Source organism: Atractosteus spatula, chromosome 3, assembly GCF_055471065.1.
Source record: "Atractosteus spatula isolate fAtrSpa1 chromosome 3, fAtrSpa1.hap1, whole genome shotgun sequence".
Classification (NCBI taxonomy): Eukaryota; Metazoa; Chordata; class Actinopteri; order Semionotiformes; family Lepisosteidae; genus Atractosteus; species Atractosteus spatula.
In genome coordinates this window covers 35,636,444-35,659,314 of record NC_142708.1, presented here as the reverse complement: position 1 = coordinate 35,659,314, position 22,871 = coordinate 35,636,444, and the positions used below count along the sequence as shown (strand labels likewise).

At 35.4% G+C, this 22,871-nt stretch overlaps 1 protein-coding gene across 1 annotated transcript in view; it reads right to left on the bottom strand.

Moving 5' to 3' along the window:
* itga1 (integrin, alpha 1) overlaps nucleotides 1-22,871 on the bottom strand; it is an 86,869-nt gene that overhangs the window by 19,470 nt on the left and 44,528 nt on the right. The window contains exons 10-21 of the mRNA XM_088910296.1: nucleotides 21,861-21,934; nucleotides 19,971-20,115; nucleotides 17,164-17,306; nucleotides 16,853-16,996; nucleotides 15,867-16,124; nucleotides 15,203-15,333; nucleotides 10,869-11,035; nucleotides 10,283-10,419; nucleotides 8,504-8,614; nucleotides 4,723-4,808; nucleotides 809-944; nucleotides 217-294 (exon numbers count right to left, since the gene is read on the bottom strand). Coding sequence (XP_088766422.1) covers nucleotides 217-294; nucleotides 809-944; nucleotides 4,723-4,808; nucleotides 8,504-8,614; nucleotides 10,283-10,419; nucleotides 10,869-11,035; nucleotides 15,203-15,333; nucleotides 15,867-16,124; nucleotides 16,853-16,996; nucleotides 17,164-17,306; nucleotides 19,971-20,115; nucleotides 21,861-21,934 — 1,610 coding nt within the window. The remainder of the gene's footprint in view (nucleotides 1-216; nucleotides 295-808; nucleotides 945-4,722; nucleotides 4,809-8,503; nucleotides 8,615-10,282; nucleotides 10,420-10,868; nucleotides 11,036-15,202; nucleotides 15,334-15,866; nucleotides 16,125-16,852; nucleotides 16,997-17,163; nucleotides 17,307-19,970; nucleotides 20,116-21,860; nucleotides 21,935-22,871) is intronic.

Genomic DNA, 22,871 nt, shown 5'->3' with positions numbered 1-22,871 from the left:
CTAAATGATATAACAAATCACCCATTTAATTGGATTGGGACACTCCAAACCAGGTGTGTAGATGGCTACTATAAATAAAGAAAAAAACTGGATCACAGGGATGGAGGCCAGTTGGGCAACAGGATCTAAAAGATATCATAAACCATTATTCATAAGTCTTAAACGTAACATCTTCCTGTTCAAATCCAAGTATCATTTCCAAAGGTGTTTCCTCACCATTTCTCCTTTTCTTAGAAAGGGATATCCAACAGCACAGGTGATATTATGATTAGACTCGCAGTCTTTCTCTCTTGGCTGAAATGAAATTAAAAATGTGTGCCTTTTAAAAAATTATTTCACTGAGGAAAACATTCTTCAATAGTTAGTATCCAGTAAGTATAGAATTCGGGATAATGAAATACAATTTTACTCTATGACTTTGAAAAACAGGAAAATATATTGAACTATGATTACACATACAATGTATTTGCATTCACTTTATCTTCAAAATATATTGCTTTTGTTTTTTTCAGATGACAAGTTTCTTTAAACTTATTTTGTAAAGATTCAAAGACAATGACAGAAATTAAGGTTCTGTACCTACAGCACAGATTTATCCATTGATTTAAGAACAGAAAAGATTGTAATGTGAAATAGATTGTATTTGAAAATATTATTAATGTACTGTAGTAGGATAAGAAGTACCTTTGGAATAAAATCAAATACTCTAAAATTAGCTGATAAAAGAACTATTTTAAGAATTTAAATTAAAGATAAAATAATACTCATTTGAATCAATTTAAGAGAGTATTGTACATAAAACATTTACCTCTGTTCTAACAAAATTGATATTTTTGGAATAACTGATTGTAATTCTGGTATTGTATGCACTATCTTTATTGTTTTTGATTGTTATTGATACGTTGAACTTCTCCTGGCCTGGTTTAATGATGAAAGGTGAAGACCTGAAATACAGACAACATTAGTCATGTACTGTAATACAGAAAGGTCTTGGGGACACAATTAAAAGTAGTTTTAAATGTAATTTTTAAAGAAACTCAAACTCTAGTACAAAAACACACGTAATACACAAGAAGAAAAAGCAATGCAAAAATGTTGAAGGAAACTAATGGATTTGGGAAATTAATTCCACAGACAGGGTTCTACACAGGAAAATACTATTTCTCATTTGCTTTTGCCAAAGTTGGAAAAGCCTAAATAAGCAGATCTCAAATAAAAATAGAACTATACAGTAGTTATGCAATAAGTCTTTAATATAACTAGGAACTAGACTATTCAGTATCTCACACTGTACATAAGTAGGACATTGAGATTCTTAAAGTCTATTTTAAATTTCACTAGCAGCCATTGTGATTTTTAGAAGACAAGAGTTACACGCAGAAGTAAAGACCTTGAATTAATACATGAGCTTTGGAAATACCCCAATATTCCAGTAGTTTAACTTTGGTAAAGTTAAAGCATGTGCAGTTTTAATATTTCAGCTCCAGAAAGGCAGAGCTAAGATCTTAACTGAGCAATTTTAAACAGGTTGAGAAGTGAAATTCTGTGAAGTTCTCAACATGTCCTTCAACTTACAATGCAGAATCAAAAGTAACACTAACTGTCATTTAGGGTTTGATTCCAGAACTGTCTACAACAGCACTGAAAACACCAGCTTTACTAATTTTGATGTTAGAATCCCATAAGCATACTGTAACTTCAGTCTTGCCATAATTTAAGTTCTGTTGCATTCATGTCTTCATTTCAGGTAGGCACCTTTAAAAACATTCCTTTTTAGCATTCATACCTGGTCAAGAAGCAAATTGTGGGACAACACCAGATTTTAAACAGCCAAGATGTCACGATTGGCATCCCTCTTCTTAAAGGGCCCTTTCATATTTTAGTTGATTATGCGCACCTGCCTCTTGTTTTGTCCCACTGTTTAATCCTGGTGTTCTCACTATTCCTGGCTCAGCACTGGGAGATGGATGCCCGGAAGTCCTCCTACCTGTGGGTCCAGCAGAGACCCCACGGCACAGGCTTCATCACGGTTTCCTGACCATCTGAGTCCGGGGCTTGGAGTGCCTGGCCTTGTCACCTTCGTTTTATTCCCTGTCCCTGTTCTGGATCTGGTTCCGGATTTTAACTGTGTTTGTTTCATTTTGGTTGGATCATCTGGTTTTGGACTTTGGACTGCACCCTGGATTCCCCCTTTTGAACTGCCTGAACTTGTTTGCCATTGCCACATTCCCCGAGCACCAGATCACTGTAGTTATGCCCCCCTGTCTGTCAACCCGTCCTGATCCACTTCATCTCGTCCCCTGATGTCCTTCTCCACTTACTTCTGGATAAAACCATCTGCATAGGGTCCTGAACTACGCTTTGCGGGAGCCTGGACCGGCTCCCATTGCACAAGATTTACAAATTGTCTCCCAGAAGTCAAATAGTAGCCAAACCAATAAAGGGAAGTTGTAATGATCCCGTGATAATTTTCCATGTGAACCAGTAAGATGTATATTATGTGATTATAGATTGTATCAAAAATTGCACTGAATTCCAGATAAGGAATAAGATAATATTGACCCACTGTCAAAAACCATTAGCAAATCTTTAACTACCTTAACAAGTGCTGTTTCAGTTCTATTGAAAAGGTTCAAAGAGCTCATCAGATGCAAAATGAAATTGTAATTAAGATACCATTGCCTATTTCGTATTTTTTCGTAAGAAAAGACGTATTGAAAATATAATTTTTTAATTGCTTGTTAGTCAGAGGGCTTTAATCACTGATGTCTAAAGGATGCTTAAGTACTAGTTAGAAAATATTAATTTTGGTTACATTAACAAAACTTTGAGAAATTAAATAAAAGTGGGTAAAATATTTTAATTTAAATTAATTACAATTTGTGGTCTTGGCTTTAACCTACTATAAAAGTATCACAGTGACAAATACTGTATGTTTATGGACATCTCTAATTATACAGAGCTCTGTGTTTCACTGCAATAATTATTTTCACATTCAATCAAATGGGAAGCAAATTATATTATATTAAGTGCAGTAAGCATGAGCAAAACATGGAAATTAGACAATGGAAAGGTTCAACATACTGTTCAAAATATAATAGACAATGTATTCAGTCAGTTGTGTTGTAAAAATCTGTATAATTCAATAATACTATAGTGTAATTACTACATTCTTTCACAGAACATGTGACTTTTTTCTGTTTTTGATTCAGGTTAGTCTCCTGTGTTGAGAACACTTTTTCATTACTAGTAGTACCTACTTTTTACCTATTTATTACTTGTTCCTTGCTTTTATTATTTTTTTAGTTGAAATTGTAATGAGGAGGTTCAGCACTGACACACCTAGCTGTTAGTTGTGTGTACAGTACATGAGTCACTCCTCAGCTGGTACACAGCCTGCACTGTGGTTTTATTTCTGACCTTTCTAATTTTTCCCCATTGGAACTATTTACCAATATTTTAATGGCACTAAGTATTTTAAAATCATATGTTATCCATTTTTTGCATCACAATGGTTACAGCATAAGTGTTGGCCTTCCATCAATATCCTTAAAAAACTATTTAGTTGTTTATAGTGTTTATTACAATTTATACAATGAGAGCCAGTGTTATGGGTCTCATATTTACAACAGATGCCAAGCTGTCATCATGGTTTATGCAGGAGATGTATATTTCCTGCAGGAAGTATACCTATAAAGTTTGGAGTTAAATTGAGAATTTTAGCAAATTCTTTGTGTGAAGGGCTGCATTTATTAAAATGTTTTACAACTTGTTGTGGGGTGTACAAAAAAGTTTGTAATTTTTTTAGTGCAATCTTTTCAAACTTTTGACTGCCGATTAAAATCTTCAAAGTTTCAATTTCATTAGTATTGCAGAAGAAAGGTTTTTTAGTTTTTTTAAATACATGGGTCAGGCCAGCATCATGGTTAAATTTTGTCAAAAGAATAACAGTTTGCCTGTCCCATATTATGGCATACTGCATACTGTGACATTTGTTGGCTACTTATTCTTAATGAAAAGCATTTTCAAAAGTGATCAGGAATAAAATGTAAAAATACTTATGGGCACAGCAAAAATGGATGAAAAATACATTAATGTTGTAACTCTTAATTAGAAAGTAGCACTGTAAGCTTCACTAGGTGGGGTTAAGATAATTTAGATTCTTTACAGTGTTGGTGAAATGGTCTCCCTCATTTTCTATATTTGTTTATAAGCGTCAAAGCTTTAGCTTAAAACATTAAGGTTGGAAACACTCAGCTGTAAAGATTGCTGTGAAGTTCTTTCTAAGAGATTCATGTAGCTTAAAATATTAAAAGAGTACATACAGTAGATATTGAACTTGTTTTTCTTTCCTTACAGACTATTTAAAAGGGGCCTTTAATTAATAGTTTGTTACTGAAGTAGTAGCTGTTCTCTATAATCAGTTTAGTATAAATACTCTCTTCCCAACATTTACCTCATTGCATGTTTAACTCATCCCTCCACCTTATAATCACTTTGGAAGCACCTCCTAGTTGGTGTTGGGTTCTGGTGGCCTTTTCCTTATGGCTAGGAAAATGCTACTGTACATCCAGACAGTTGCAGAATTGGTTGAAGTGAAATCTCTATCTTAAAATCCTCACACACTGAACTCCTTGATTCCAAGTTTGCCTAAAACTATTTTAAAGTCTAGACTTTTATGAGCTCTTCACCCTGTTTTTAATTTATGAAATGTATACATACCTGTCTCCTTTTATATCAGCTTCTGAATGTAGCTGTAAATCTGTAATGCATTTTTCATTTTTTCCACAGTCCATTGTGAAAAGTATCTAAAAAAAGACATTCAATGACATCATAATTTTTAGTTTTATTTTTTCCTTTCATTGTTTTTTTATTCTGAAGTGATCACATATATGATTAGGCAAGTTCTTTACTCCAGCCCTTTGTTCTTTGGTCCAACATTTTGCTATGATGTAATCTTAATGTGTTTGATAATTTTGGCAATCAAAATTATTCACCCCCCCCCAGACCTTTTCACATTTTATTGTGTCTTGCAATATGGAATCGTAATGTATTTAATTTAGTTTTTTTGCCATTGATTGATACAAAAACACTCCCCAACTTCAAAGTGAAAACATAATTTGACACATCATCCTTAATCCATTTTTAATTATTTATAAAATCATAAAATAACTGATTACGTAAGTATTCACCCCCTTGAGTCAGTATTTGGTAGAGGCAGAAATTAGAGCCATGGTGTCACGGCTCTAGCTCACCACCAACACAATCCTCAGCACAGACAGGCCTCTACCTCAGCCAATTTGCTTAGGTGGTGACCTCGGAATGAATTATCCTACCATCTTGCCATATCACTACCATGACCCCGCAGCACTATCATACTTAAAGACTTTTCGCAGTATCCTTACTGCTCAGTATTTGGTTTACGCCTTCCCTTCGTCTTTGCCTATAGTATTCCTCGTGTTTGTTCATCCTTGGTTTCAAGACTAAAGCTTCTCGTCTAACTACTTTATGTTCTTGGATTAGCGTTTTTCAGCACCTCCGCCCTTCGGATCTACTACGTACTGTAGATAAGTATTCCCGACCCTTTTGTTTTTTCAGACTCTTCACAGGGTCCTTTACACAACCTCTCTGTGAACTGACATACATAACACACGAGTCTTTTGGGATAAGTCTTGGACACTGCAATTTCTACTTATTCTTCTTTGCAAAATTGATCAGGCTGCTCAAATTGGATGTGGACCATTGGTGAATGGCAGGTTTCAACAGCTGCCTGACAATTGTCGGGTCACTGCAGATTACTGATTTATTTTCTGTTTTTTTAAGCCACTGTAGTGTGGTTTTTGTTATGTTTTGTCTCATTGTCCTGTTGGAAGATATATTTTCTCCCAAGTTCATGGTCTGTCGCAAACTGCAGTAAGTTTTTATCTAGGAATTCTGTGTACTTAGCTGTATCCATTTTTCCATCTATCTCCACAAGACTTCTGGGCCCTGACACAGGGAATCATCCCTGTAGCAATGAGCTGCCAACACCATTCATCATAATAGGGATGGTGTTCTTAGTATCATGTGTGATGTTATACTTGAGTGCACTAAGCATTAAGGCCAAAAAGGTCTTCCACATGCCCTCTGGCAAACTGTAGTAGAGATTTCATGGGAGTTTTTTTCAACAATGGCTTCCATTTTGAAACTCTCCCATTTTGAAGCCCAGATTTGTGAAGTATCCTGGCAATTGTTGTCATATGCACAGTTTCTCCCGTCTCAGCCATTGAAGACTGTAATGCCTTTAGGGTCAGCATGGGCACATTGGTGGTCTCCCTAAACAGAGCCTTTCTCTCCAGTTTTTGAGGATGTATTGTTCTGCACAGATTCACAGTTGTGCTATATTTCTCCATTTCTTTATAATGGACCTTACTGTTCTTTGGGAAATATTAAATGGCTTGGGAAATTTGTTATATCCTTCCCCTGATTGGTGTTTTTCAATAACCCTATCTATATTTGGTTTGAATATTCCTTCATCTGCATGATGTAGGTTTTGTTGGGATTGTACTAATCAACTCTCAGAAAAAGGTATATTTAACCTGAACTCATGTGAAACACCTTAGCTGCACACAGGTCGACTCCATTCAAGTATTTATATTACTTCTAAAGACAATTGGTTGCACGGGAGACTATTTAGGTGTGTCATATCGAAAAGGTGAATTCCTACGCAATCAGTTTTTTTCTTTTTTATACAGTATGTATAATTAATTTAGGATTTGTAAAATGTTAAACTGAAAATTTAATTTTCACTTTGACCTTATTGAGGGTTTTGTGTCGATCAATGGCAATAAATCTCAGTTAAATACATTATGATTTCTTGTTGTCACACAATAAAATGTGACAAAGTCTAAGGATGGTAAACAAATTTTGTAGCCATTTTACATCAAAACTACAATAATGCATTTTCTTTAAACCAACCTTGATATTGATATCATATTGCAAATATCATAATGTTTTGTCCTGAGCTTAATTCAAAATATTTGCCCCCCATAGCCCTATGCCTCCTTTCTGGTTATCAATTCATGACTTATATAGATGTAATTGACTCTGTCACACACTCTCAGAACAGTAGGTTTTAATACTGCATGATGCTATTGTAAAAGTACTAAAAGTCCAAAAAGAAATCAAAATGTGAAGAGTTTTACAATTTAGTATTTGGCACCTAGTTGATTTAAATTTTTAACATTAGTGTAATATTTACATACTGATGCTATAATGTTTTAATCGGGTAAATAGCTGTAGCTCAAACACACAGGTACTGACACAGGTAGTGCAGGAACACACCACCAGGCGAAATAAATTTGGCAAAAAATCTCATACTGTATTGTACTTTTCAGTGCTTCTTTTTTTCTCAAACACTGTCAATGTGAACACTCCTTTTACTCTTTTTCTATTTTCGGGCCCCTTGGAATGTTGACAAGATAAACAATCTCAGTATTCTAGACCATGGCAGAACTGTAGATGCATCGTAGAGAAAACTATAATCTGTGTGTGATATCCTTATCTGACTAGTTCCAGGTCCAAAATGAGTAACAGTTGTATGGAAAATAAAACTAGCTCAGAAAAAAAAGACAGCAAATCAGACATCTACTTGAAGGTTTTAAAAACCCTTCCTCAAAGGGGGGAAAGAAATCAAGGTAACAAAGATCTTAGAAGAATTACAGGAAAAATTAGTAGCCAGACATTCTTGAGTGAAGGAAATCTTGCAGGGAATCTAGATATTCAAATTGTGCTACTTAAGCATATATGTATTTATTAATAAAATGAAAATTATATGTAGGACAGAATATTGTTTTCAGCTAAGTTCAAAGGAAATTAAAAAGCCACAATAAGCCACAATAAGCACAATAAGTTCAAGTACAGTAGGTAGCTGCGTCAGTATGCATAGGCTGCAAAGGAACAGGTAACGGGGAAAAGAAAAGAAAGGAAACACAACGTTTCGGCTCACACCTGAAGAAGGTTCCACAGCCGAAACATTGTGTTTCCTTTCTTTTCTTTTCAGCGTGGAATAAACCCGTTACCTGTTCCTTAATAATGTATATTTGATTTTTCTCCAGAATAGATAGAATGGATATTGTTAGAAATAGGTGGGTAGCTGCGTCAGCATGCGTAGGCTGCAAAGGAACAAGTAATAGGTTTATTCCATGCTGAAAAAAAGAAGAGAGAAACAAGCCTGAAGAAGGCTCCACAGCCGAAACGTTGTGTTTTTTCTCTCTTCTTTTTTTCAGCATGGAATAAACCTATTACTTGTTCCATTGTTAGAAATAGTTTGCCCAATTCCTTTGATTTACAATTTGAAAAAATAAAGGTTCAACCATTAATAAGCTGTTTTAGTGTTCTGAAACACTAGGATTTCTGTAGGTGTTGAATAATATATACTCTATATACTGTAACCATTGCATTATGTGGAAATTAGTATTTCCAAAACGGCATAGTCAAATCAGCTTTCAATTGAGAAACTTACAGACTTATTTAATGAAGTTGGAAGGTCACCATCTAGGACAGGGCCCTTTGTGTCATCAGATAGACCAAATTCTAGTGAAACTTTCACGGGATCTTTAAAGTCAGGTTTGTCCTAGAAGAAACCAAAAAAAAGTTTAACAAAAAAGAAAAACATCCTTACAATTACAATTGAAACAGTTCTGGTTTATAGTGTTCAATCATTCAGTAATTCTGAGGCCCAAGGGATTTATTTTTTCCCTGCATTTTTTTTAAGATGCCATACTATCTAGGAAAACGGATGCGAACAAGTTAGCGTCATGGACAGTTATTCATATTGTGTTCTGAATTAAAATGTAATTAGATAAAGATACTTCATTTTCAATTTTTTGCATAGACATTTCTTGTATGTGTCATATTCCACAACATAGTAACATTATTTTACTAAACAGTAATTAATTGTGAATAACAATTGATTTAAATAGTTTACTATTGAAGAGCACAGTGGACCTGGTGGCCTTTATATTTTCATTGTTTCAGTAGTATTTCACCAAGTTTTCTATTACTGGTATGGAAGAATTTTGTTTTTTGCTTTGGGTTTACAATCGCCCTTACTTAGAAGGGTAGGAAAGTATTATGTTTCTAAGCCTTACCCTTTTGTACCTTTACTTACAATATGTGCCTGTACAATAGACTTAAGAAGTACAACATGTTATCTGGACAGCACATGTTAGTAATCACACAGTACAGCTGTCCTGCCCAACCACAGACTGTTTCCTTATTTGTGGAATATCTCTGGAAAGCATAAAACAGCCTAAGCTCCTTGTAGCTGAGCAATTTTGAGGAATGTAAACTCTTTGAAATGGTTCTGTTTTCTGCTTCCTATTAAAATATATTTCCTCTCTCAAAAACTGAAAACTTAAAATTAGCCATTGTATTGAAATATGCCCATTATGTGATTTTCATAACTCACATTTTTACAATACAAATGAAAATACAATAATAACCTGTAGATTAAATTAATCAGTATGAATGTAAGAAAAAAACATGGTTACACAAAGGGATAAAGGGAACACAAAGGAACTGTACATTATGTCCTTTGCATTTTTTGCAAGGTGTAATAAAATAGACATTATTTGAAACCATGGACATCACACAGGACCATGGGGCAGGACCCACCTATTTTTTACACCTGCTGTCGTAGCCCATTAAATGACATTGTCAGCATACGGTAGGCTAGACTCAGTAGACAGAGCTTTATCTAGTAAATTAACTAACAACGTTTGTGGACACAAAGACAAAAAGATGACATATTCACAAGGGAGGATGGCTTCTAAATCCCTGATTTCTCTAGACCATGTTGCTAAACTTGTACAACAGGCAGTGACCCTTGCTGACAGGATGACCACATGGGGACTACATGAAAGTGAGTTTACCAAGCCTGTGAAATAAAACAAGTTTGTATCTCAAGGGGAGTGCAGGACTATCCAGCTGCCACATGCTTTACAAATGTTTCCATCCCCTGCTGCAAAAAACATACAAATAATCACCCCAAAATGTCATCACAGACCACTCACCCTGAAGCCTGTTTATGCCACGTTATAGCTTTCTATGAGAACATTTTATATTTATATCAAAGGAATTGCTGGGAGGATAAAGCGAGCATTTTACATTTTGAAATATGTAATCTAGTTTGTGAGCAATACTCTGTATACAGTTTATAGCAGCAGAATGGAATTAAGCATAAAAGCACTGTGGTATTCCTAGCCCACTATCTAAAGGAAATGAAGAATGATTTACTTGCCAACATGTAGAAGGTATGGACTCTGCACAGCTTATCATGGATTGTAACCTTCATCTGAAGCTTCCTGTCAGTTGAGTTAAGAAACAATGCTCTTGATACCAGCCTTTGGAAGTCTAGGGTTAGACTGTAGTTGAAATCTGAAAAATGACCATATATTAAGAGAATGAAAACCAAGTAAATGAAACTGTTTTTTAGGAGACAATATTTATATTTATAAAGTTTATTTTGACACTAGTTACTCTTATTTATAACACTGTACTGAGCTGAGTGTATTATTATTGTATAATATATATATACAGTATATATTTTATATAATACAATTGTCAGACTAATGCTTGTTGAAAAACAGAAGCATTCTGTACTTTCTTACTGTACAAACTCCGGTGACAAAATCTTTAATTATAGTAACTTAGCCCTTCCAAGACACTGAGCTCAAAGTCATTACTTGACTAAGTGACAGGAAATGTAATGCTGTTTTTGTGAGGTAAAAAAAACAACACTGTAATGGTTTTATATGCATAAGTTATTTTACAATAAACGCTGGTCAACCAATGGTTATTGTTAGGAATTGCAACAAGAATCTTACCAATGGAGGATTGTGTCTTCTGATCCGGTTTTAGGGTGTAATTAAAGCAGACAGTGGTCTGAACACAAACTGTATTCCTTTCATTAACTTTACATTGTGTTTGCTGTACATTTATTTTGTCTGGGTTAAAAGACATATTTGCCCTTAGTTCTGCTACATCACGAGACCTGGTTGGAAAAAAAACGCAAAACAATAAAATAAAGAAAACAGTTTAATCTTCACAGATATGCTTTTAAGATATTTGTAACATTACTTGTATGACTTGAATGGGACATAAAACAAAACAGATTAATCCTATTAATTCATATTTGCATTATGAAGCAATATTAAACTTAAATCAACTCAGAAAATGTTTGGAAAAGTGTAGTAAAATTGTTTACTAAACAACAATACTAGAGTTGCATGCACCACCCATCCTTTCTTCCTGTTATGATGTACAGATACTGGTTACAAAGTGTAAACTACAGATTTTCCTTCAAAATATGAGAAGATTAATCTGATTATCCAACCTATCTAAACTAAGAAAATAAAAAGCCTTGCTTAATATGATTCAGCATACACTATCGTGAATTGTGTGTAAAGTTAAAATTGTACAAGGTAAAAAAAATGCAAACATTGTTTTATTTTCTGTGATTTTGAATGTTTTTCTAAGTTAATATTTAAGTTAATATGTTGGTTTTAAAGGAACACAGGTCTGGTATTTGATTTTTATAACCCCACATTTTTTAGAGATAACTAACATTGTTTGGGTCCTCAAAAATAGTTGAAAGGTCACCATTAGTTGAATAATAATTATAATAATAATAATAATAATAATACCACCACCAACAACAATAATAATAATAATAATTATTATAATTATTGCTTTACAGGCAATGGGGACTTCCCTTCACCACCACCAATGTATAACTCTCACCTGGATGATGCGACAGTAGACTTAGTGCACCAGTAATGACGAGAACAGAGTGATGAAGCCAATTTATAGATGGGGATTATTAGGAGGCCATAACTGATAAGGCCCAATTGGAAATTTGGCCAGGATAAAGGGGTAACACCCATACTTTTTTTGGGGAAACGCCCTGGGATTTGTAATGACCACAGAGAGTAAGGATCTCAGTTTTGCGTCTCATCCGAAGGATGGTGCCTTTTTACAGTATAGTGTCCCCGTCACTATATTAGGATCCACACTGACCGCCGGGCTAGTGTGCCCTACTGGCCCACTAACACCACTTCCAGCAGCAACCTTAGTTTTTCCCATGAGGTCTCCCATGCAGGTACCGATCAGGCTCACACCTGCTTCAGTTGGTTGCCAGTTGTGAGTTGCAGGGTGCTATGTCTGCTGGCTATAAAGGAATTGCTGCTGGAATAAAGTAATTAAAACAGAGATAGAATAGATGTTGACTTCTGTCTGTGGTTAAATCTAACCCTAACCCCAACTCCAGCCAGCCATGGCTGGGTAGCTTGTTCATACTCCCACAACCCTTTGGGTAAAGAAGTATCTCCTATTCTTACCTTTAAAATGAACTTCCATGAAGTTTCCAATTGTGGCATCTGGTTTGTGTTTCACATAAAATTCTGAGCAAATTTTGTTCAGGTTTTTCAGTAGTGGACATTTCCTTAAGTGCCAGAATACTTATGATTGATCTTCTCTGGACTGACTTCAGAGCAACAATACCTTTACTATAATATGATTACCAAGATTGTAGACAATATTATAAATTTCACTTACTAGTGAAATATACAATTTGAACATAACATCTCTTGATTTAAATTTTACACTTTTAGATATAATCAAATCAAATCAAATCAAAGTTTATTTATCAAATGCACAACAATACGTGCAGCAGTAGTTGCTTGCAATGAAATGTCTTTTTCTGTGAGCTCACAACAATCACAAGAATCACAAAAATCACAAAATTCACAAAAAACACAAAAATCACAAAATTTGAGGTTACATTTTTTTAAATTGAATACCATTTTATTTGGCTTTTTAGTTGCTTACATTATGTAAATAATGTATCAACATAAAAATCTAAGACTTTTTCATAAGTGGTATGCCATGATGTTTGTACTACCTGCATTTGAAAACCTGCACTTCTGTACATAAAACATTATCTGACAGGTGTTTTCCAGTCTTAAATTTTATCTAAATTACTTTGAATCTAATTTGATGATTAGTGGTTGATAATCATCTTAATTTGATATGACCTGCAAGCAAGTTTACTAACTATACTGGAATACAGATCATTGATATAAATGAACAAGATCAGGGTACCTAGTACAGAATCATGTGGTACTCCATATCATCTCATTACATAACCCCAATGTATTAATTTATCTTTACCGTCTGTTTTCTATTTAATAACCAATTTCTAATCCAAACACTTACATTTCTCTGAATTAATACCACCCTCAGAACTCTCCAGCTTCATGCGTATTCAATACCTATTCTGTTCCCTTTGTTGATCAAATAATCTCTTTGTTCATTTTTAAGATCAGCAACTGAATAGCAGAAATCTGAGAGCTTAAGTCTGCACCTATGGCAACAACCCATGAAATCTATTGAGGTTTACAAAGCTGTTTCTCAGATGACTATGGGACATTGAATACTGCGTATATGTTTGCAGTACTTTTAATTAAATAGTCAAATCTGATGTATGAAATTGAAATTTTTGTACTTTAGCCTGTCTGTTTCTTTAGGCATGGAAACTGAAGGACGTTCTTTGAACAGATTCCAGAGCATAAATTAATTATAGCCAGCAGCTATATCACCCTTCAACTTACAACTGGCAACCCACTGAACTTAAGCAGGTGTAAGCCTGGCTAGTACCTGGATGGGAGATCTCCTGGGAGCTACTGTAGGGTTGCTGCTGGAAGAGGTGTTAGTGGGGCCAGTAGGAGGCCACTGTTCTCCTCCCCACTGATACCTGATGTGTGGTGAGCATCCAGGTGGATGTTGCACTTTGGTGGTTGTGGAGGGGAGTCCCCATTACCTGTAAAGCGCTCTGAGTGGAGTGTCCAGAAAAGCTCCATATAAATTATTATTATTAAATGTTCTTTTTTTCCAACGTGACAATCAGAATTGTACATAATATATAAATGTTTCAATTTTAATGTAACCTCCATTCATGTTAAGTTTAATAATTATTTATATTACAATCTTGTCCCTCAGTGATTTTCAACAATGTCTAGTGGAGGATATTTGAAGAGTCTGCATAAAGACAGTACCTAAATCCTTTTCATAAGCAACTTTTTCAAGCTCACCTTCCCCATCTTATAATACTACTTACTACTGTTTCCTTTTCTGAAATACTGTGCACTTGTATTAATTTAATGTCAATCATTTTCAGAGCATTGTTTGATATAGTTTAATAACTCTAAACTTTTGTTCCTAGGGTTTTTCTTATTACTGCAATATAATATTTACCTCATTTTTAAGACACTCTGAAGCCGAAACTTATCTCTTATAAACTTCCTCAGATGAGATGGAAGCACAATCAGTATGATACCCAAGTAAAATAAAACAGGAAAAAGACCCAATATATTGCATACATTGTGATATCTAGTAATTATTTTACAGATCTGTTGTTCTTTGTATGTAATTCTTAGACTACCATTATATCATATCTCTCTTGCTGGATATATTTCACAAAATCTTATCTGCAACTAAATCTAACTATGAGACCAATCTATCTTGGATCAATACATTGCAAGGTATTTAGGCTAGAGTGAATTGTGTTACATTAAATGATCCCCTGCCATTATGGTTTACTAAAGCCAATAATTGTAAAAACATTTTAAAATGTAATCTGATAGATTTTAAACCTTAATGTAGAAGAATGTAGGAGAAACAAAACAAATCATTGCAACTACCATATAAAACCCCATTGAATATCCTGTCTTTAAAACTAGAAGCGGGAACTATATTGCAAAAAAAGGCACTGTCCCTTGGATGAGATGTAAAACCAAGGTCCTGACTTTCCGTGGTCATTAAAAATTCCTGGGCATTTCTCGACAAGTGTAGGTGTGATACACCCATGACGTGATCTAATTTGTCCCTGGCCTTTATAGTACGTGGCCTCTTACTGTAACTATCGCCATTTACGTATTGGCTTCATCACTCTGTTAGCTCTCTCTGATAGCTGACGTGTGGTGAGTGCACTGGTGCACTTTGCCTGCCGTCTCATTATCCAGGTGGATGCTGCGCATTGGTGATGGAGGGGAGTCCCCATTACTTGTGAAGTGCTTTGAGTGGAGTGTCCAGAAAAACGCCATATAAGTGTAAGGAATTATTTTTTATTATTAGAAGAAAGAAGCCAAATATTAATACGCACCAGAAAAGAGAGGCACCTCCCAGACCTCCAATTGTGACATCAGTGATTCCATCTCCATTTAAGTCCAGTACTCCATGAATAGACTGTCCAAAGAATTTCATCTTCTCACCATCTCCACCTGAAGCAATTCTCTAATACAACCGATTGCCAAATGAGCACTTCCTTGCAGTATAAAGTTAAAAAATCACAATTTATTGTCCCTTTTTTATATTCTGTAAGTAAACTGTTTTGTTCCTGTAGCTACACCTTTAAGCAAAGTTCACTTATGGGCTTTTGAAATAATTAAAAAAAAACACATAAACAGCATATGACCAAATCCAACCACAAAAAGCATACAGAATAACGCTGTGAACACATTCAGATGCAGATAGTTCAGAAAGACTAACTTTAATCTATACATACAGTATTAACACTAACATAAAAGTTCCAGAGTCTGATTACTCAATGGAATCCCTGATGTATTAAATTCTACATTTTAAAATATAAAAAATATTTAGATTTATACTTCAGTACACAGAATTATGTTAAAAATGAAAATAATACAATTTGCAAAAAATAAAGACTACTGCTAAGAGAAGGCCATAAACCATATTTTGTATCTGTCAAGAGCTGACCTCTTGTTTCAAAATGCCTACTCATGGAAGATCTTTTTGAAAGTATTTACCTGCACATACTTCTCACGTATGGAATTCCCCGATCCATGGTATATATAAACTGCTCCTCGATGGTCATCTTCTAAAGGGGCTCCAATCACGACGTCATTAAAGCCATCCAGATTGAGGTCGGTTACTGCGGCAATAGCCGTTCCAAACCGAGACCCACACGGTTCGTTCTTTTTGACGATTTTGCAGGAGCTGGCTGAATGAGCGTTGCAACACATCTGTTTGACAGGCTTCAATGTCATCTGGTGTTCAAATGCACCCTGTTGCAGTAGCAGAGGCAGTCAATATCCATATAACTTATCCATACAAGGATGTCAGTGAATGAATCATTGTTTCAACAGTAATTAGTACACTTCCCCAGCATAAACCAATCTAAAAATGAAGAAATGAAAAGTACCAAGTTCGTGTAATAGATTTAATTATAGAAACATAAGCAATCAGTATTGGTTCTTACCTTGAGGACAGGTTAGGGCCCAGGCAGTTTTAATGAGATTAAACCACATTTTACGATATAGGAAATGTTGCACTGTGAAGTTTTGCTTTCTAAAATATTTAGCTTACAATGCAACTAGAAACAGAAAATGCATTACTAGAAACAGAAAATTCTAGTGCTGGGGTCTGTTCTATAGTCATATAGCATTTCATCTTCAGTGAGTACATCAATTGGTTAAACTTAAATAGTGCTTTTCAATCCAGAAAACCCAAAGAGTCTTGAATATAGTAAGGGGCCATCTTCATCCACCACTAGAGTGAAACATTCAAATAGGTGAGGTTTCACAATAATTAGGTGCTGGCAGCCCTAACACATACAGTAACAGATGAGGTAGAGAAGTGAGACATTGCTTCACCAGTTGAATTAAGGGGAAACTTCATGTAGACCAGATTGTGTAATTCCAGAGTGGAATCTAACAACAATGCTAAGGTCACAACCTATTGTCTTTTGGTTACTCCTAGCACCAAACTCTGTAATGTAACAGCTTCATCGTACCTTATTTAGCTTGTAGATATATACTTGACCTTGCTCTTCTCTTTCATTTCCCATATACATTGGTGCCCCAACAAGCAAGATGTCAGTGAATGAATCATTGTTAATGTCAACAGTTGTTAGTACACTTCCAAAGTATGAACCAATCTAAAAATGAAGAAATGAAAAGTACCAAGTTAATACAACAGATGAGCAATCAGTATTGGTTCCTACTTTGAGGACAAGTTATGATCCAAGCTGTTTTATTAAAGGGCTTCTTCAAAACATGTGTAAATGTTGTAGGCATAATGGCATTTATGCAATATTTCAAGTACCTGTTCTCCCTTTAAAATCTGTTTGACATTAACTGTAGTTCCATTGAAGGTGTAGACGACGACTCTTCCTGTATGGTTGTACCGAGGTGCTCCAGCAATGTACAGCACACCCTCAGCTGTGGATGCTGACTCAACATCATAACCTAAAAGATACCATCCAGTTATTTTAATGACTGTTCATGATACTGAAATACTGAACCAAATTCTAAGCAGTATAGATTTAATTTGCTATTGTAGCAGCAATGCTTATTAATAAGACCGAATAAAGTGTTGCTGTGCTTTTCTCAATGAGGCCCATCTCTTTCATCTCTGTGTTCCAAGTCACAGAGGAGTTATATATGTTTGTGCACTGATTTAGGGATGTTTGTCTTCCTGATAAGGAACAGTTCCCAGGATCGGGATGCAATCATCTATCATGATAGATGCCCACTTTTGGTGCCCTGTTGTCTAGTAAGACCCTAAGCACATCTGGATTGTGGTCCTAGAGTCAGAAGTCATGGTCAATCATTCCTAAAGTTGACCAACCAATCAGGAACCTGCAGGGTATAGGGACCCCAACTGTCTGGCAATCTCTTGACCAATCACCAACCGTATGTCCTCCAGTTAAAAGGCATTGCACAGAGCTCCGAGATTGCTTCTTCGTTCACTCTTGCACTCCTTCAGATTTGCTTGAGTAACTTGGCTGTCTAATGTGACTGCCAGTTTTGTTGTCTGAATGTTAGTAACTTTTTCCCAAGTGCTGAGCCAGAGAGAGCCCATATGTAAAGACAGAATTCTGCCCGAGGTCAAGCCTGCAGCAAGACTTCGTGAACTGCTAACAACCATTGTTGTACCCGCCTGACCACCGGAGCAATACGGTTGGACTTTTGTCAACATCTGAATACTTTTATTCAGAGGTAGCCGGTATGCCGGGAGCAAACCAAGTTTCTCCCCCCAAAGAGTGACTTGCTCTGACCATGTAGTCACCTCTGTGAACAGACTTCCACTAGTCCAGCTCAACACTAACTAGCAGGTCCCTGGAGAGTAACAACGGTCCAGCGCAAAGCTGACAGAAGAACACTCTTTCTCCTTCTCCCCACAACTCTGAGTCGCGCCAGGACTGGTGGGTCATTGAGCCAGGAGACCACGGATTGGATACCGCTTCGACAGAGCCTGTCAGCTGTTCCTCCTGTATTTACCTACGGGTATCTAGTGTAGAATCTGTATTAATGAGACGGATTAACGAGATAGTATACCCGAATGGTATACTAAATGCATATTCCTTGTCTTGTATCTCTTCCTGATTGTGATCTATTCTGTATCTTGGTAACCCTTACAATAAGATCTGCCGTCTGTATCCAGGCAAAGTGTCATATGTTTTTATATGCACAATCTTATGTATTAATAAATGTATTTAGTGTATTTGAACCTGTGTAGGATTATTCTGATGATTGAATCCTAATAGCCAAAGAACCACCACGTGAATTACTGTTACAATTAGTAAATTGTCCAAGTAAATTAATAAAACTCCTACACTATACTTAGTTCATTTAATGTTACTTGCATCGTACTCCTCAATGGATATTAGAAAACACACAAGCTGTTATGTTTTCAAGTCATCTAGAGATAGGATGTCAGTGTATAACAGATATGCAAATTGTGTTTCTTGGATTTCAGTGAGTTTCTCTTCCCTGGACAAGAGTGGAAATTCACTGAATGCAATGTAGGTTATAATAAAGTGCATAAAAGGCACTAAAAATTTAACATTTAATATTGTTGTTAATATTACTGTAGTGTCACGTACTGTATGTATATTTTGTCCCAGGATGTAATTTGATCTGTTGTCTTTCTCCCAGTACTCAAAGTATAATGTACAAAATACTGAATCCATTCATAGAGTGATCATGTGACCAGGCAAGTTTGAAAACACTTTCAAACTCTAGAGGATTATGTCACTGAAACAGGTTAACAGGTCCTGTTAGAGTGGTTTGATAAAAACCTGCAATTTTCAGCAAAATCTCTGATCAACAAGAGGGTATTTAAGTGCAAACATAGAGAGTGTACAGGCATCCGTTGCAATTCATGTTTTAAACTGTAGGCATTTGTTAGTCAAAATAATGGAAGTTCTTATTTTTGGTTTACCAGTATTGAATATGTAAGTCAAACACTGAACAAATTTATAACATCAGCAACATCAGAGAAGTATGTCAGTGGGTTTGGGCATCTCTCAAGCACAACACATTTTTGTTATAATAAAAGACAATCCAGATTTTTATTTTTCATCATGTCTTCAGGCTAAAACTATCCAAACATAAGCAGTTCTTCTATTGGGCATATCGAAACTCTGCAGCTGAGAACATCTACAAATCTTTTAAAACTAATAAAAATCTGAAGATTTTTTTTTATCAGAACTAAATTGATAGTGTGTCCACTTTTTATAGAGGAAATCTTTGTAGTTTGTTGCTATGGGTTAAGAGGATTGTTTAGTCTATTGAAAGTCAGCCAATTATTTAGTTTACATCTCTGATGCTAAAGGAGCAAATATAAGTATTCACCCAGACATTCAAGCATATCTTCCACATCTTGCTATTATTAACTTACGTCAAACATTCCCAGTTGCACACCCTGCCTCTTTGTATAATAATTACAAACCTTAAAAGGCAATGAGACCCAGGCGGGCAAGCAGTGCCATGCAAAAACATTTCAGGGTCCTGAAATTTACTTCATAGATCAGTTTTATTAAGTTAAGTTAAGCAAATTGGATTAATACTATTGCACTTAATCAGAAACTGTTTCCAGTATTAATTCAATACTTCTTTTGAACTTACCAACATAGCCAGCTAAGCCTTCATACTTATCAACAAAGGGATTATGAAATGTTGTTTTGTCTGGAATAATAAAATTCTCTCCACTTTGCATGACCACAGTTCCGTTCCAGTCATAAGCTCCAACTGCTCCAAGCATGACTCCTTCCTTTATAAGAACAGAAAATGGAAAAGAGTTAAGATGTTTGTCCACCCATCTATCTGTCTTAACAGACACATAAGGATAACAGTTTAACAAATGTAGACACAGTGTTAAAAGCATTAAAACCAAATGAAGGGATTTTTTATTCTAACTGAGTATAATGGTTTGTTTAGGACTGAAACCCTTTTTTAACAAAGGTGTAGAAGGTGATTCATCGGGATCCTTCAAAAAGTTACAAAATGCTGCCCCTTGCATGGCAAATCTACTGGCACCAAGGAAGTTATATTAAGACAATAAGACCATGTACACAGCTTGGTGGCTGGGTGATGTTAAAACAAGAAAGCTGAGGCTTCCAACTGGCCACGTGAACCTTTGAGATGGAGTGCATCAAAAAGAGATTGGACTGAATGACTGATTGATTGGCCCATGGATACTTGTAAGATTTTGTATGTTATGGATAAAAAAATGGATTTAGAAAGAGTTTTTGCGCAGCTTTTTGTCAAGCAGCCTAGCATTTCACAGTTCTGAATATCTGAAATAGTCATGTACATTTTGTAATTTAATAAGAATATAAGAACAGAATATGAGAAAAGTTACAAACAAGCGGACATTGTTCTGCCCAACATGTCAGTGTTGTGGTGGTTGTTGTACCAAAGGATTTCATTAACCATTTCGCAATATCGACTTCATTGGCTGGGTAGCTTGTTGCACGGTCTCACTACCTTTTGGGTAAGAAGTGAAATCACTCATTATTCAGAGTCTCAAATAGATCACATAACAGGCTTGTCTCTTTCGTTTAGGATGGACTTCTTACCTTAAAGAGTACTAAACCTAAAAAGTTATTATGCCTTCTGGCACTGCACTTACCTGGTTCTTCTTTTACCGTGCTGATCACACCAAGTCTCCCGGTGAGGTCTACTCTCTATCTATATTGACTCCCTTATCTCTCCTGAAACCTCTTTCTGCTTTCTCTGCCTACTGTATCTTTCTCAGATATTCTGCGCCCCCTCATTGATCTTTTTTTGTTTAGAAATACAGAGAATCTAAAATCAATCTAAAGTACAGCAGATGAAATCTGACCAGAGTGGGCTAGTTATTCTAAAGATCAGATAGTTTGATGGGATACTGTGAGTCTTAGTTCTTGATTCTCTTTAAGTGGGAAAAAATGTATTTCAGTTAATTAAACAATTCATTAGATTCTTTGTAAAATGTGGTGAATCTTGAAACAATATGCAAGCTGATCACATAATTCATTGAGTCATTATGGTAGCGGCATAGAGGAAAATTAAATATGTCAGATAAGAAAGCAGCTAAAAATAAACTTAGAAAAGGTGACACAGAGAAATTTAGAGCTAGAAAAAATTCAAACAAAGCCCCAGTTTAAACATCAGCTAACAAAATTGTTAAAATAAAAATCAGTTGTGAAACATATTTGAAGATAATTAGTGTTATGTTAGTAGTATTAATCACTAAAATGTTTTGATCAGATAGTGCAGACTCCTTCTTCACTTTCATCTTTTTATTTACATTACAGTCTGTCTGAAGATAAGACTGTCAGGAGACAAAGAATAAGATAATTTCTTAGTCGGGATTTGTTTTTGGAAATTTTACTGTTTGAGTCACAAGTTGATAGTATAGTAGTGTGCATAGCTGCCTTCCAAATAGTTGACCCAAGTTCGATTCCTGGTCAACACATCAATGCTGAATTATACAGTACATACAGTACATTCAAAAAGGCAAAATAAACTTACTTTAGAAGTATGAGCACTGAATCCAGCTTGAGACATTTCCATCTCAAACGAAGCTGCTTGTTGATCAGAGGTAGCTAACAAAAATGAACAAATTAATATGAATCAAAGAGAATTTTAAAATATATACTACTGTATATACAGCATACATTACACAGTACTGTACATTCAAAGGACTGGTGTCTCATCCAGGTGGAGAGCAGTCACATGCTCTCAGTCCTGTCTTGTGCCCTATGTTTCTGGGATCACTGTGATTTGCCACAACCCTCACAAAGAGAAGTGGCTTTCTCATTATGGAGGGATAATTACAAATAAGTGCCTGATTACAAAATTCTGAATAAACCATCTGTTTTGCCTGATCTCCAAAACTCAAAGTAAAAAAAAAAAACCTCTTTGTAATACTGGGCAACATTTTGAAGTTGAGATTAAAATAATATTGCACAATGAAAGTTGTATTCCCTGAACAGGAAATGCTACTTTCGCAGTGCAATATTTCAATTCCAATATAATAGTAAAACATATAACATAACATTCTTAGTTTGTTTTCAATAGATCCCATTTATACTTTTATTTGGTTGCAAAGTCACTGGGCTAACCTACTGTACATGTACAGTACTTGAGAGTAAACATTCACAGAAAATATTTTCTTTACAGCTGCAACAGTGGACAGCTGCATCAGAAGTTTTTCCCTTCCTGCTTCAATAAAATATGTATTTATCTATGTTTCGTTTACTTAGATAATAGGATTAAATCCTAGGAGGATCAATCAGTGCTAAGTGCAGTTATTTCTCTCTCTAATTATCTATTTCATACATGCTTAAATATGCTTTTAGAGACTAACATCTAATTTAATACCTGCAGCAAGTAACATGAGCTAAACACCCCAAATCTAAACTACATTTATTATTCCATGTTGTTGTAGTACATATCAAAAATTAATCTATGATACATGTGTTACATTAGTTTGCACTGTGCAAATTATGCTATATATATATATGAATACACATTATACTG